Raw genomic sequence first — 14,698 nt, 5'->3', positions numbered from 1 at the left:
CTCCTAAAACATACTGCCTTCCGTTGCTAGACATGGGGGGCTCGTTTTCCAAATACTTCACCAACCTCATCTGGGGGAAGAAAGATATCAGGATTCTGATACTTGGTCTTGTGCGTTGTTTGGTTGATGATCACCGAGGATGAAATGGGCTGACAGGCGTCGACAAAGGATAATGCTGGCAAGACCACTCTCCTGTATAGACTCAAGGTAGGTCATGAACGATGGGCTTGGATCTTGGTCTAAGTGGGACAGATTGGTGAAGTGGTGACCACGATACCAACAATAGGATTCAATGTGGAGTTAGTTGTTCCCAATATTATAAACGACTGGCATAAAAGACTGAATCTGCTATTCCCTAGGTCCGTGCAATATGGCAACCTGAACTTTGATGTCTGGGACTTGGGCGGACAAACATCAATAAGACCCTACTGGAGATCATACTACGCCAACACCGCGGCCGTCATATTTGTCATTGATTCGACCGATATTGAACGATTAGAGATTGCCGCGGATGAACTAAGGTCGATGTTGAACGAGGACGAACTGAAGGATGCAGCTTTACTGGTGTTTGCGAACAAGCAAGATCAGGTACGGAATATCTCAGGATCTTTGGATCGTGGCTCACGATTAGCAGCCCGGTGCACAAGGGGCGGGCGAGATCTCCGAAGCTTTGAAGCTGGGTGAGTTGAGAGACCGGAATTGGAGTATCGTGGCCTGCTCGGTGATCGATGGCAAAGGGATCAACGAGGGAATGGATTGGCTTTCGTGAGTTTGTCGCTTCGAAGTTGCACGTTGACTTGTTCTAACACCTCGCAGTCAAACTGTGCAATCAGAGTCCTGATGCGTCTGTTAAAATATACCCATGCATCAATACGGCGCGTTTGAATCATCAATGTCACTTTGCTTCCGGCCGTACAAAGGCATTCAGCTGCGCATCTCCATAGTGTACGGGCCTAGGTTGGGTCGGCCCGGCCTCATGAAATGTTTACCATCTTTTTCGGTTGCATAAGGCAAAATGAAGCGATTGGCTTCCCTGGGGACCTGTACGACCTCAAATCGAGCTGGGTTGGAACATCTAGGTCACTTGCTTCGTACCCGAGTATGCAGATCAGTTCGAGGCTTGATCGCGGTGAAGATCGGGGTCAGAGGTCGCTGCAACAAGACCGGCTTGGTGTTTCGGATTGGAAAAGGCTTAGACACAGCTCTCAGAAAGTGAAGATGGATGATATTGGTTATGGACAGAGTATAATCGCGATTATGTACTCGGTAGTATAAAGTGCTTGGTGAATGAGAAACACGCATGGAATTGGTGACGGTGCGGAGAAGAACAGCAGAACAGGGAGTCCGTGTCCGCGTTCGCAGTCTAGCGTTTTTCTGTGTCACTGAAACGAAAGAACCTTCGAAGTATTAACTGAGTTTCCCTCCTGATCTTATTGCCCGAAGAAGCCAGACACTGTTCTTTGGCGGTGTCCAGATCGCGTTCCCTTCCTATCCATGTTCTAGCTGTAAATTGTCGACCCCGTCCATCTGTCACGCTGGCTCGAATCAAGAGCTCACTCGTCCTCCTCGCCTCCATCGCCTTCTTCTCCCTCGTGAGCATCATCAGCCTGGCTCCCTTTCGTGCGACTTCCCGGCTAGGTTCGATCCTGAACCAAGTCAGACCCTTCAAGCCGGCGTCTTCGTCCACGTCCTCTCTCAGACCGGTGACAACCTCCAGCATGGCCTCCGCAAAGTTTCGCAAGCCTCCGCAGGCGCCTCCCAGTTTCACGGCAACGCCTGAATCACTCGTGACAGACACGAAGGACATGTTGGCTAGCTCAAAGAAAATCACGGACGAGATTGTTGCTCAAATCTCGCACAAGGATGCCACGTTTAAGAATGTGCTTCTTCCCATGGCGCATGACGAGAATCAGCAAACATTGAAAGCCCACATTCTGGGTTTTTATCAGTCCGTCTCCACCGACCAGGCACTACGGGATGCTTCAACTGAAGCAGAGAAACTCATGGATGATTTCAGCATTGAAGCGGCTATGCGGGAGGATGTCTTCAATCTGGTCGACGCCGTACTTCAAAAAGGGGACAAGCTGGATTCCGAGTCCCAGAGGTTGTTAGAGAAGGAGCATAAGGCCTTTGTCCGAAATGGGTTGAATATTCCTGCAGGACCCAAGCGGGATCGGTTCAAGGAGATTAAGAAGAGACTCAGCCAGCTGGGCATTGCATTTTCCAAGAACCTGAATGAAGAGAAGGGTGGTCTGTGGTTCACCGCTGAAGAGCTCAATGGTGTCCCGGAAGACGTCTTGTCTTTACTGAAGAAAGAGGGAGATAAATACTGGTTGACCTTCAAATACCCTGACCTGTTTCCTACGCTCAAATACGCGACAAACAGCGCCACGAGACGTACAGTCTTTATTGCCAACGAGAACAAATGCAATCAAAACGTTCCGTTGTTTCGAGAAGCCATCCTGCTCAGAGATGAAGCCGCTCGCCTGCTTGGATACCCCAACCACGCTGCTTTCAGGATTGAGGACAAGATGGCAAAGACCACCAAGACTGTGGACGACTTCCTGGCTGATTTGCGCAACCGATTGAGCCAAGGGGGGTTGGACGAGATTGCAACTTTGAAGAAAATGAAAGAGGAAGACCTGAAATCTCGTGGCGAGGACTTTGATGGCCGCTACTATCTGTGGGACCACCGCTTTTACGACCGGATGATGGAAGAGAAGGACTATCAGCTGGACCAACAGTTGATCTCGGAGTGGTTTCCACTGCAAACCACGATCAAAAGCATGCTTGAGATCTTTGAACAAATCTTCGGCCTGGTCTTTGTGGAGATTGTAGGCAAGGATCGAGACACTGTTTCTCCATCCGGCAAGGGCGAGGATATTGTGTGGCACGAGGAGGTGCAGGTCTTTAGCGTTTGGGACGACGAAGGCGAAGGTGGAGGTTTTGTGGGATACCTCTACCTGGACCTGTTCCCTCGCACTGGCAAATATGGACATGCTGCCAACTTCAATCTCCAACCAGGCTTCATCCAAGAAAACGGAACGAGGAGATACCCAGCCACAGCTCTCGTGTGCAACTTCTCCAAACCCACGGCAAAGAAACCGAGTCTGCTAAAACACGATGAAGTCACCACTCTCTTCCACGAACTCGGTCATGGCATCCATGATCTTGTATCACGTACAACCTACTCGCGATTCCATGGTACCAACACCGTTAGGGATTTTGTCGAAGCACCAAGCCAGATGTTGGAGAATTGGTGCTGGACGCCATCCCAGCTCAAGTCCTTGAGTAGACACTATTCGACGCTATCGTCCGAATATTATGAGGCATGGAAAGAGGCAGCTGGTGTCTCGAGCGCCCAGAAGCCCGAGGAGCGCATCCCAGATGATCTGATACAGAAACTGATCAAAACGAAGAACCTCAATGGCGCCTTGTTCAATCTCCGCCAACTCCACTTTGGCATCTTCGACATGACGATACACGAACCTAAAGACCATGCCAGCCTCGAAGCGATGAACATATCCGAGACGTACAACGCCTTGAGGAAGGACATTAGCAAGATTGATGGGCCGGAGGTGTTTGGCGAAGGCAACGCTTGGGGTAATGGGCAAGCCACCTTTGGCCATCTCATGGGTGGTTATGATGCCGGTAAGTTTTATGTTCTTTGCCGTGCCACTTGTCTTTTTGCCATGAAGCTGGATTCCCGTCCTATTCTCCAAGTGACGCAACTCACATTCTCTCCCCTACAGGCTACTACGGATACCTCTCCTCCCAGGTCTACTCGACGGACATGTTCTATACGGTCTTCAAGAAGAATCCCATGGATCCCAAAGAGGGTCGCCGCTACCGCCACACCGTCCTCGAAAAGGGCGGCAGTCAAGACGAAATGAAGACACTGATCGAATTCCTTGGCCGGGAGCCCAAGACCGACGCTTTTTACGAGGAGCTGGGGCTCACCAAGTCAACGTAGTCAGGCGCCGGGACGACATGATGTTCAGGGGATGGTCCCGCCTCAGGGTTTGGTCGTGTTGTTCCTTCTCCGGTTGTACATATTTCTCGTCAGACCAAGCAGCCGGCTCCTATCAGGGACAGCTTGGTCTTCCAATACAACTGGCCAGGAGACATTCGTGGCCTCTTTTTGACGTTGCCATACACTAGAGTAGCTGTAGTCGCTGTCCCAGCTCCTAAACACATGAGACTCGCGAAGGCGGCACGAGGCTAGCCACTAGCGCGTCAGGAGGCCAACGCCTGATCACGTGAAACCCAACTTGTCTATTTCGCACGCTTTCTAGTTCGCTGGGTCTCAAATCTTTCTCAATGTGCAAACCTGAATGTGAGCATCTTATTCCCCTTGTCCGTCGTTGTCGCGAGGTAATGGCGCTGCTCATCCGCTGTCATGGAGTTCCACTTCCGATCCCGCACTCTGGAGGGCGGGTTCACGTCAGTCAGCAAGCAATGCAGGGCGGAAATAATCGCGATGGTAGATAGGTACATAGTTAGGCGTGGGTATGTAACCTGCAAAACCACAACAGAAAGAAGGGGGGAAATATTACGTACTCGTTTCTCCAGATATAGAACCATTTGGCAAGTATGAACAGGGCGAAATTGTACGCGCAGATGGCGATGAGGACCTTGTATCCACGCCTGTACTGGGGCGCGTCGTCCGTTCTGAAAATCTATGTGTATAGCGAGCGATTCGTCAGCACCGAAATCAAAGGGGAAAAGGCAAAACACAAGAAGAAACAGTCAGTCGTGGAGAAGAAGAAGAAATGTCTTGACATACATTGGACCCGATGATGTTGCTTGCTTGCACAAACATGTTGTACAGCGCCGAAGCCACGGTCCTCGTACGGACTGAACCGGCGTTGCGGCTGGTGATGGCCACGTGGATGGCGTGCACGTAGGGCGCGCCCACGAGCAGCGTGGCCAGCGTGTATTTCACCCATCTGGACGCTTCCGCGGGGAGGAGCTCCGACGCGATGAGTAACGGCATACACCTGTGCGCGTATGTATAAGTCCAGCGTCTTTCTCTCTTTCGAGAAGGAATCGAGACTCACCAGACCTGGCTGAGTAGCGCGACAAGGAATCGCTGGTTTGTCTTCTCCGACAACCAGGTGAAAGCGAGGAGGTTGATGATGAACAGCACGTATGACGGGATGGTGAGCATGTTGACCTCGAACCGGCCAAAGGATTGCTTCAAGATCAACGACAGATACTGCGTGACAGGGTAGTTGGGGATCAAGAACGACAGCCCGATGGCGTAAATGGGCCACATTTCCCAGTCGCACAGGGCGTAGAAGAGCAGCTTCGGCGTCACGGCTTGTCGGTTGTGCATGTCGGCTTTGCTGGGGTCATCACGTAGGATGCGGTTCGCGATAATCTTTTCCTCTCGCTCGTTGAACCAGCCCTTTCTTCCGCGGAACCATGAGGCTGTCTGATATGGCGAAGGGGGCAGGTAGAAGTAGGTGGCGATGCCGATAAGCCCTGTGAGAGTTCCCTCGAGAGCGAATAGCCACGCCCACCTAGACATATCCAAGTCAACAACTCGTCTCTAATAGTCAGGCGTCACGAACATACCCTGCGAGGCCATTTATCCCGCGCATGTTGAGGATGGCAGCAGCCAGAAACGCACCGACGATCGATGTAGCTTGATATGACGTCCAGAACCACGCCAGCCGTGCAGGCAGCTCTCTCCCCTTGTAGTAATAAGACAGATAAAGAATGGTATCTGGAATGAAGTGCCCTGCATGTCAGTTGGGATCTAGTCCGACGGAGACGTGGTGACTTATCCCTCCTTCAATCAGCCCCAACAATGCCCGACAGGTGTAGAACGACGACTTTCCCTTCATAAAGGCTTGAAAGCTGGCAATAAGGCTCCAGCAGATCATTTGGATCGGAATCCAACGGTCCGGCCCAAGCTTCTTGGATATCAGCTGGGAAGGCAGCTCCGCCGATAGAAAGCACAGGTAGAAAATAGTCTGTCCATAGTTGTAGTCGTTGGTCGTCAGGTGGAGATCATCCAGCATGTTGTCTGTCAAGGCCTGGACGATGTTTGCTCTATCGAGCTGCACTGGTATGGTCTCAATACTCCAAATCGCATTGTACTAGTGTACAAGCATCTCAAGGCACTTACACGCGAAGAACGCTAAGCAGACCCATGAGCAGATCTTCAGATCGATCTTGCGCACGATCCTCTTCTCCTCGGCAGGTTCCCATTGGAACGAGGGATCGAAGCGATGCCGACCCTCCCACTTGTCGATAGGCACGTAGTTTTCCTCGCCATGGACACGAAGGAAGGTCTTGTCCTCGGTAATGGAACTGCTGCCAGAACTAAGACCCTCGTCGACTGCGAGAGTAACCGGAACAGTCTCTCCCTTCAAGTCATGAGATGGGTCGAATGAGCTCTCATTCGACTTGGAAGACGCCATATTGGAGCCAAAAGGCGAGGATGAGACAAGAAAACTCCAAGAAGCTTGTGGCGGCGGTCCAAGATCTGGGCCTGACGGGGATTTCAACGGCAACCTTTCTGTCTTATACCTACCTAGAAACCCCCGGGACTTCAGTTTCCCAACAGTCCCTCCTTGCCGTGCTCGATTCTACTGCCTCGGAAAGATCAGCGTGCATATTGCATATTTTGCGTCCTTGCGACCTTCCTTCCCAGGCGTAATCACCCACGGCAGACGCTGTCATTCGGTAGACAGAATGGGAGAGGACCGCGAAGACCTCACTGCACAGGCCCGATCACTCAGTGTGGATCCAATCGAACCGCCTCTGAGTGTAGGATACGTTGCCGATCTCGGTTTGCCGCCTCAATCGCCAGCGGCGGGCGTCGTCCGAGACGAGGCCGACAGCGACAACGAGGCACGGTGTACCCTTTTCCGTAGTATTTGTAGCACTTCACACGCTCCATGTTGGATCGTAATTGGTCCAGATTGCTTATCTGCTCGCTCACGGCGGCGTGGCTTCGGACTTGCATAGAGAATTGCGCTGCGTAGAGTGTATACCTTTCCACTTGAGGAGATCACGCAATACCAACCGAGAAGGCGTGCTCACCACTGAGAACAGCGCAATCAGGTCTCAATTGGACCGCAATCATGCCATCAACGAAGAAACCCACGGCCGAGCTTTTTCATCAATCCAGATAGATATAGCCAGGCTCCAACCAGCGGAGAACCGCACATGGCGGCCATTGCCCTGCGGGGTTGATGTTTCAATTTGAGCGTCGATGAGCGAATCCTCTGGTTGGAGTTCTGGTCAGAGATTTCTCGTGCCGAATATCCTTGGTGTAGTATAAAGAGGGGTGTTCTCACAGCCTGGCATCTGGCCCAACTAGATTAGGATCCAATATAGTAGTTGCCTGTAAAGAAGACAGTTTATCTCTCAAAATGGCGACCGCGTCTGCACCTACCACCCTCAAGGGGGCCGTGGGATCGTACAAGGACATCCAGACTGTGAGTTTCTCCAAGGAAAACGAATTGAAAGGCAACGAGAGGTTTGCGGCGGCAAGCTTCCCACACTATCTCCCTGTCTGGGATAATGAGAAAGGTGAACTGTAAGTGCTTGCCTGAGCCTGAACGATATGCGCGTGTCGCAGTGGCTTGGCCTCCGATAAGTCTAACCCATTCACTTTCCCTCGGGATGCAAACAGATATCCGCCTTTGGAACCCTTTGAGCATTACGAGCATGGAAAGGATGCCGACCCTTCGTTCAAGAACCTTTTGAAGGCCGGCAGCCACCTTGAGAACGTCACGGCGTCGATCGGTGCCGAGGTGACTGGTGTTCAACTCTCCCAGCTCGACGACAAAGGCAAAGATGAACTGGCTCTGTTGGTCGCCCAGAGGAAAGTCGTCGCTTTCCGAGACCAGGACTTTGCTTCTCTCCCTATTGAAAAGGCCTTGGAATTTGGACGGTACTTTGGAAGACTGCACATCCATCCTACCAGGCAAGCAATCTCACCCGTTCCCTGTCCCCTTGCTGAACCAACAGTCTTGCTGACCTCCTGACAGTGGTGCTCCAGAGGGCTATCCTGAAGTCCACCTTGTCCACCGTGGTGCTGATGACAAGTCCTTCCTCGACTTCCTCACGAGCCGAACCAACTCGATCGCATGGCATAGCGATGTGACCTATGAACACCAGCCTCCTGGGACCACATTCTTGTATGCCCTGGACGTCCCCGACGCGGGTGGCGACACTCTGTTCTGCAACATGGTCAAGGCATATGAACGACTCTCTCCAGCTTTCCAGGAACGCCTGGCGGGTCTGCAGGCTGTCCATTCTGGCTATGAACAGGCCACTGCGGCCAAAAACCGGGGCAGCATCTACCGCCGTGCACCAGTCTCGTAAGTAGCCTCGTGCTGGCTTGAGGAAATAGACGATTGACAAGCAATAGTTCCATCCACCCTCTCGTGCGAACCCATCCGGCGACTGGCGAGAAGGCTCTGTATGTGAACCCTCAATTCACCAGATACATTGTCGGATTCAAGCAGGAAGAGAGCGATTACCTCCTAAAGTTCTTGTATGACCATATCGCCCTGAGCCAGGATATTCAGTGCCGTGTCAGATGGAGGCCAGGCACCGTGGTTGTTTGGGACAATCGTGTCACGACGCACTCTGCTCTGATCGACTGGCAGGATGGTCAACGACGACACATTGCACGCATCACTCCGCAAGCAGAGCGCCCATATGAATAGAGACACCAAGTCGGGGTTGCAGACTGGTATGGACCTTTCTAGCCACACAATTAGAAACCTGACAGATCCTACTGGTCTTTAGCATAGCAATAGACACAGTCGTTTGCAATAAAAAAAATCGAATTCACAAGGGAGTAGAAGATGTCTGTGATTGGCAACGCCATGGCGACTAGAATCACCTCCAGTTGTGACTGGGTCACTCGAGGTTCAGTCTGGTCACCAAAAGACCATGTTCACTATCCACTCCCGTACAGGACATTTTTGATGTTCTCATCCACTCCAGACGCCGAACAATGCCATCACACATGCATGAACCTACGAGAGTCTAATCTCCCTCGAGTCTGGCGACCACGGCGCTCATTTCGTCGTCGCTGTAGATCCGAAATCCGTTCTCACGGGTGACACTGGCTAGTTGTACGTTCTTTGAATCCAGCTTCTCCTCCATAACCTGTTTCAGTGTCTTCAAAACCAGTGTCTCGGCCTCCTCCAAAGTCAGAGATCGGTGATATTCTGACTGTAGCTCTGCTTGGGCTCCCTCGCTACCGGATCCGATGGCCTTTGCGTCGTAGCGGTAGAACGTGCCCGAGGGTTCTGCGTGATACCTGGACCAGTGAGCAACGAATATCCCAGATTGCGGAACGTCACTTACAGCTGCGGGCCTTGATCCTCATCCCACCCCGCTATCAAGAGGGCAACACCAAATGGACGACTCATTATTGATTCTTCTCCCTGTGCTCCTTCACCGAACCTCAACGCTAGATCGCAGATGGCTTGCGTACAGCTCTCGACTCCGAGTTTTTCGTTGAAGTTGAAGGCATGGTTTTGTGACTCCACGCGAGCATGTTCAATCATACTCCGCGCATCAGCCTGAAGACCTGACATAGCGCAGCCAACGTGTCTATCGATCTCCACAATCTTTTCTATGCTGGACGAGACGAGTAAGGGTGATGTAACGCGTTTTTCGACACCGAGAAGGACGCCATGTGATGTCGCAACCTGAAAGTCATAAGCAAGTGGTGAAGCGGTCAGGGGAGTATGTCCATACACCAATTGCTGTTGACCCGAGCTTGATAGCCTCTAACGAATATTCAACCTGGAATAGACGACCTTCTGGCGAGAAGGTGCTGCTTCTTGTTAGCCACGGGCCTCGTTGCAATAGCAAAATAGGCTCACTTGATCCCTCGGTCGTATTCTGATCGTGCTATAAACATGGCGAAAATCGGTCCAGATGATGGTTAATAAAGGGTCAGAATGTTCTCATGGGAGGAATCTGCACGTATGGTGGTCGAAACCACAAGTTTGGATCGAAACAAGAAGCAAGAGTTTATGGTATTGTGGTGTGAACACTGAACAGGCAAGCTCTGGATGCGCAATCCTATCTTCAGCCTTCTCCAAAAAGTCCCTCCGCAGCCAAGCCCTAACGCAGCCTCGACGCGCCAGCGCATTGAACCATAGTGACCGTCTAGGCACGCTTCGCCCCCCAGAACCTCGCCCTCCAACAACCCCCTCTCAGCTGCTGCTGCTTGCGACTAGTTGCCATACAACGATGACGGCCTGTAGAGATGACGTCCCTACATTACCGAAGCGCATCTGCAACTGACCGCCGAAGCGCCAGTCTATTGAACGGCCCCTCGCGCGTTAATCCCTCCAGAGCCAGAGACGACCGACCATTTACCCGCGATAATGGCTCCCCGGTGCATCCAGATGGCTTCAATGGACATGCTGAAGGAGTGCACAAGCCTTCAAAAAGTGAGAGTCGAGTGACTGGTCTCGAACAGAGACGGCGGGAGAAGACGACAGTCACAACAACCGAGACCTTTTATACGAGAAGGAGTCCAAAGAAAGACACGTCGAATACCGAAAGCCGGAAGGACAAACGGACGGTAGCAAGCCCTGTGCTCAAGCAGCAACCGCCAAATGAGGAGAATTGTAGGTATCCTTGGTGCTTTCAGCCTCTCGCTCTCTGACAATCCTACAGTACCATGGGCACCGTCGGTTTCTTTAGTTGCTCACTCTTCTGCTCCCTTGGCTACAAGGGTTACAGCACCACCTTTGTCCCGCAACACTCCCTCAAATCTGGACCCCGTTCCTCTCGAGGCTATGTCGATGCAGGAGCAAGAGCGTGCATTATTGGACGATTTGCTCTATGTGTTTATGGGATTTGAGGGGCAATATGTCCGTTTCCACCACAACTACGATCCTGCGGAGGAGAAAGACCGCTTGAACGGGCCATCATTTCATCCACTTCCCGGTCTCGATCCCAGCTTGCGAGACTTGACAAGCTCCATGCTCTCGATGGCCACTCATCACTGCGCGATCGAGGCATTTATCGAAGTTCAGAGTAGGGAAGAATTTGGCTCCGTCAACCACGCACTTTGTGCGGCCATCCGAAAGCTGCTGAAAGACTATCTCATTTTGATTGCACAGCTAGAAATGAAGGTCCTTACTGACCCGAAGTTCACATTACACCAAATGCACATTGCAGTAATCCCAACCGCACAATGTTTAGCCCAGCTGTACTCTCTTGCCCAAGAATTGTTGAAAAAGAACTCTTTGTTGGAAGAGGACATCGACGACTCGCTTCACGATTTCGACGCCGACAACATCATTGAGCGCCTGAAGGAAGGTGGTGATCTACTTCCGGGAAGCTTTGGCAAGAAACGATGTATAGGCGGTAATGTTCTGGGTCTCTTGACAACGCGGCTTTCCACGTTCTCTGGAGACCCGGCTGCTCGATCCATTCTGGAGATGCTGCTACGTGAAGCAAGCAGACCTTACATGGAGATGCTCAATGAGTGGTTGCATCACGGCGGCATCCACGATCCGCACTCGGAATTCTTGATCGGCGAAAGGGCTAGCATCAAACGAGAACGCCTCGACGAAGACTACACAGATGAGTACTGGGAAAAGCGTTATTACATTCGCGAAAAGGAAATTCCACCGCAGCTAGAATCCGTTCGAGATAAGGTCCTTCTCGCCGGAAAGTATCTCAATGTGGTCCGGGAGTGTGGCGGTGTCAACATCAGCAGCAAGATCGACGACATCCCGGCAACATTCGACGACCCGCGATTTCTCGACAATGTCAACAACGCCTATTCGTTTGCGAACAAGGAGCTGCTTCAATTGCTTCTCACAAAGAACTCACTCCGTAGCCGGTTACGGTCGATGAAGCACTATTTTTTCCTCGACCGTGCGGAATTCTTTCTCTATTTTCTCGAACTTAGCGATTCAGAGCTTCGGAAGAAGAATCGAGATGTCAACGTTGGAAAACTCCAGTCTTTGCTAGACCTGGTCCTCCACCAGCCAGGCAGCATCGCGGTAGCGGATCCATTCAAGGAGGACGTGAAGGTGAAAATGAACTCGGTTGGTTTGACGCAGTGGTTGATCAAGGTCGTCAATGTGCAAGGCATGGATCAGGATAATCCAGATTCCATGATGGATCCATACAAGACGCCGGCCACTGCCCAGGCTTCTGCAAATGAAAAGTTCAAGGATGAGAAGAAAAAGGAGGAAGAGAAGGATATCATCGGGTTTGATGCACTCGAGCTTGACTACACCGTGCCGTTCCCCCTTTCTCTCATCATTAGTCGAAAAACTGTCTCACGATATCAACTCATCTTTCGGTACACATTGGCTCTGCGTCACCTGGAAACCCAACTGGTGGGTTGCTGGTCGACTCATACGAAGGAAAAAGCATGGATCCACAAGTCCTCCGACAAGAGATTTGAGTTGTGGAAGCGGCGGGTATGGACGTTACGTTCTCGAATGCTTGTGTTTGTCCAGCAAATGCTCTTCTTTGCAACTGCGGAAGTGATTGAACCGAACTGGCAGAAGCTCATGGTGAAGGTTGATGATGCTGAACGTGATGATTTCGAAGAGACCAGATCCGGACTCAATCCGAAAACGAAGCCTACGGTGGATGAATTGATGCAAGATCATGTCGACATGCTGGACTCGTGCATGAAGGATCTTGGATTGACGCAGGCGAGGCTGCTTCGTCTGCACGCAAAACTCATGACCGGCTGTGGGATGTTCGCCTCATACGTTGAGCATGTCACCAAGTCAATTTATGAAGCGGACACGAGCATTCAATCCAAATCGCTTAAGCCTGGAGCCGTTCCATCTCCGGCTGCGCCCACAGATCCAGCACGAATGAAGAGGATAGAAGAATCTATCAGGAAGTACGAGGAGCACTTCAACCGACACTTGAAGATCTTGATTGATGCCCTCAATTGGTTTGCAACCACCGAGACTGTCTCTTTGCTCAGTCTCTGTGGAAGGCTGACGAACGCTGAGGTACAGAAACGTGATGATTTGTTTCTTTGAGATGTGGTAGGAGAGAAAGGACTCTATATCGACCTGTCTCCATGTCAAGCAATGGGGATCTTCTGTATGAGACTTTGGCATTTGGGAGGCTTATGAGATTGATGAGAGTGCGTGTATGCACAACGGTAAAGACCATGAATGATACCCGCGGGACAACTGGCTGTTTTATCTGCAATTGCTTCGCTGTCTTTCTGCCTCACCATCAACATCAACATCCGTGACTGGAATCTCGCCAAGCTGGTGCGCATCTCATCCACAACAAGCATCACCTCGTTCACATTGGATGTTTGTTTCTTCCTCATTTCCCTAACTTCCCTCAACCCCTTCCTTTGGTCTGTGACGGTGCTATGGCTTCGTTGACCTTGTCAATTGGGCCCCTGAAGCCCGACGCCTCAACCTTACAGGCGTGGTGTTCTCTAGGGCGGTCGCACGACAAGCAAGAGGTAGGATATGTGGCTCTGCTGCCCACGGGTGCCCTTTTGATAGGAAGACAGGAGAGCAGCAGCGAGGCGCAGGTGGTCCAACCGATCCAACTTGGCCTGTCCAGCCTCTCACGAAAGTTCTCCATGTCTGCGTATCTTTCGCCACGGCCGGTCGAGACCCGAGACGGCTCTTCGATTGTGACCTTCAATCAGAAGCCCCTGGATGCGACATACCTCGTGCTGCTCGCCCTCAATGAGGAATGTCGCCGCATACGGCGAGGCTGTTTCTACCACCTGGCCCTGCGGCAGGATGTCTCCAAGGGCCATCCGTGTGACATGGTCTTCATCGACGAGCCCTGGGGCGAAAAGAGCGTGAAGGCATGGGACACTTCGAGATGGGACAAGCGGCTGAAGATATGTGCTGCGGGTATGTACCTCTTTTGGTTTCACTCTGTTCATTCACAGCAAGCTTTATTCACTGACCATTGTGCTGTTGACACAAAGCGAGAAAAATTCACCCTCACGAACAAGTGATACCTGTATGTTCGCGCGTACTTAAGTGTGACCTCTCGGAGGCAGCGAAGAGTATGACCACACAACCTCATTCCCTATATCTTTATATATACGAGCCTAACATATCTGGGTGTCTAGCGTCGGGATGTGCCCATATCCACACCAGCAACTCTGACCCAGCTATCGCCAATCACCCAGCGATCCGGACCTGGAGTCGCCCATTGATGGACACATCGCGCATTCTCATCCCCAACGCGCACCAGCACTCGACAGCCACGGTTGCCCACCTCAACGCCGTGGAACATGCCTCGCAATGTACCACCTTCCCGACGCCCAACGACCTCTCCCTGACCGCCCTCCCGAACTGGCAACAAACCACAACGGCCGTGTTCGGTCGACGGCCCAACTGCGACGCACCGACATCGAATGCCCAGCCGGTGTTGGCAGTCAAAGTGACCAACGCCGAGGTGGTGCTCGCGATGCTGTACATCTGGAACCGTGGCCGCGTGGCCGTCCACCACAGTATTCATCCCAATGCCAAGAACAACAACGACGACGACGACGACCTCAAGCTCGACGTTATGGACCACTGGGAAACGGAATTTGGCTCCACTAAGGTCCTGTGGCAGGAGGTCGAGGACCGGATCGACAACCACTCACTGGACACGCAAAAGGCCATGTTGGAATTCTGGCCCAAGGGTTGAACTGCGCAACAGTCATTGAATTTGCCACTTTCAGGCGTGA

The 14,698-nt window shown here is 51.9% G+C and overlaps 7 protein-coding genes across 7 annotated transcripts; 5 read left to right on the top strand and 2 right to left on the bottom strand.

Moving 5' to 3' along the window:
- Window positions 1-32: 32 nt before the first annotated feature.
- Z517_04038 (uncharacterized protein) lies at window positions 33-769 on the top strand (the record flags this gene model as incomplete). Its single annotated transcript, XM_013429369.1, has 5 exons — window positions 33-110; window positions 169-207; window positions 253-299; window positions 360-588; window positions 635-769. 5 exons carry the CDS (start codon window positions 33-35, stop codon window positions 767-769), a joined length of 528 nt encoding a protein of 175 aa, XP_013284823.1.
- Window positions 770-1,718: 949 nt separating this feature from the next.
- Window positions 1,719-3,973, top strand: Z517_04037 (uncharacterized protein; the record flags this gene model as incomplete). Its single annotated transcript, XM_013429368.1, has 2 exons — window positions 1,719-3,651; window positions 3,753-3,973. The coding sequence occupies 2 exons, from the start codon at window positions 1,719-1,721 to the stop codon at window positions 3,971-3,973; spliced, it is 2,154 nt and encodes a 717-aa protein (XP_013284822.1).
- Window positions 3,974-4,317: 344 nt separating this feature from the next.
- Z517_04036 (uncharacterized protein) lies at window positions 4,318-6,431 on the bottom strand (the record flags this gene model as incomplete). The annotated part of the gene is made up of 7 exons (XM_013429367.1): window positions 4,318-4,426; window positions 4,561-4,679; window positions 4,787-5,000; window positions 5,061-5,525; window positions 5,581-5,746; window positions 5,789-6,073; window positions 6,137-6,431. The coding sequence occupies 7 exons, from the start codon at window positions 6,429-6,431 to the stop codon at window positions 4,318-4,320; spliced, it is 1,653 nt and encodes a 550-aa protein (XP_013284821.1).
- Window positions 6,432-7,388: 957 nt separating this feature from the next.
- Z517_04035 (uncharacterized protein) lies at window positions 7,389-8,693 on the top strand (the record flags this gene model as incomplete). Its single annotated transcript, XM_013429366.1, has 4 exons — window positions 7,389-7,555; window positions 7,652-7,961; window positions 8,023-8,342; window positions 8,393-8,693. 4 exons carry the CDS (start codon window positions 7,389-7,391, stop codon window positions 8,691-8,693), a joined length of 1,098 nt encoding a protein of 365 aa, XP_013284820.1.
- A 325-nt stretch (window positions 8,694-9,018) lies between these two features.
- Window positions 9,019-9,904, bottom strand: Z517_04034 (proteasome subunit alpha type-5; the record flags this gene model as incomplete). Its single annotated transcript, XM_013429365.1, has 4 exons — window positions 9,019-9,295; window positions 9,343-9,689; window positions 9,739-9,817; window positions 9,867-9,904. The coding sequence occupies 4 exons, from the start codon at window positions 9,902-9,904 to the stop codon at window positions 9,019-9,021; spliced, it is 741 nt and encodes a 246-aa protein (XP_013284819.1).
- A 351-nt stretch (window positions 9,905-10,255) lies between these two features.
- On the top strand, window positions 10,256-13,019 carry Z517_04033 (uncharacterized protein; the record flags this gene model as incomplete). Its single annotated transcript, XM_013429364.1, has 2 exons — window positions 10,256-10,622; window positions 10,672-13,019. The coding sequence occupies 2 exons, from the start codon at window positions 10,256-10,258 to the stop codon at window positions 13,017-13,019; spliced, it is 2,715 nt and encodes a 904-aa protein (XP_013284818.1).
- A 347-nt stretch (window positions 13,020-13,366) lies between these two features.
- Z517_04032 (uncharacterized protein) lies at window positions 13,367-14,658 on the top strand (the record flags this gene model as incomplete). The annotated part of the gene is made up of 2 exons (XM_013429363.1): window positions 13,367-13,868; window positions 14,093-14,658. The coding sequence occupies 2 exons, from the start codon at window positions 13,367-13,369 to the stop codon at window positions 14,656-14,658; spliced, it is 1,068 nt and encodes a 355-aa protein (XP_013284817.1).
- Between the last annotated feature and the right edge of the window lie 40 nt (window positions 14,659-14,698).

This window comes from Fonsecaea pedrosoi, assembly GCF_000835455.1.
Source record: "Fonsecaea pedrosoi CBS 271.37 unplaced genomic scaffold supercont1.3, whole genome shotgun sequence".
Taxonomy (NCBI): Eukaryota; Fungi; Ascomycota; class Eurotiomycetes; order Chaetothyriales; family Herpotrichiellaceae; genus Fonsecaea; species Fonsecaea pedrosoi.
The sequence above is the reverse complement of the archived record's forward strand: the minus strand, read 5'-3'. Positions and strand labels throughout refer to the sequence as shown.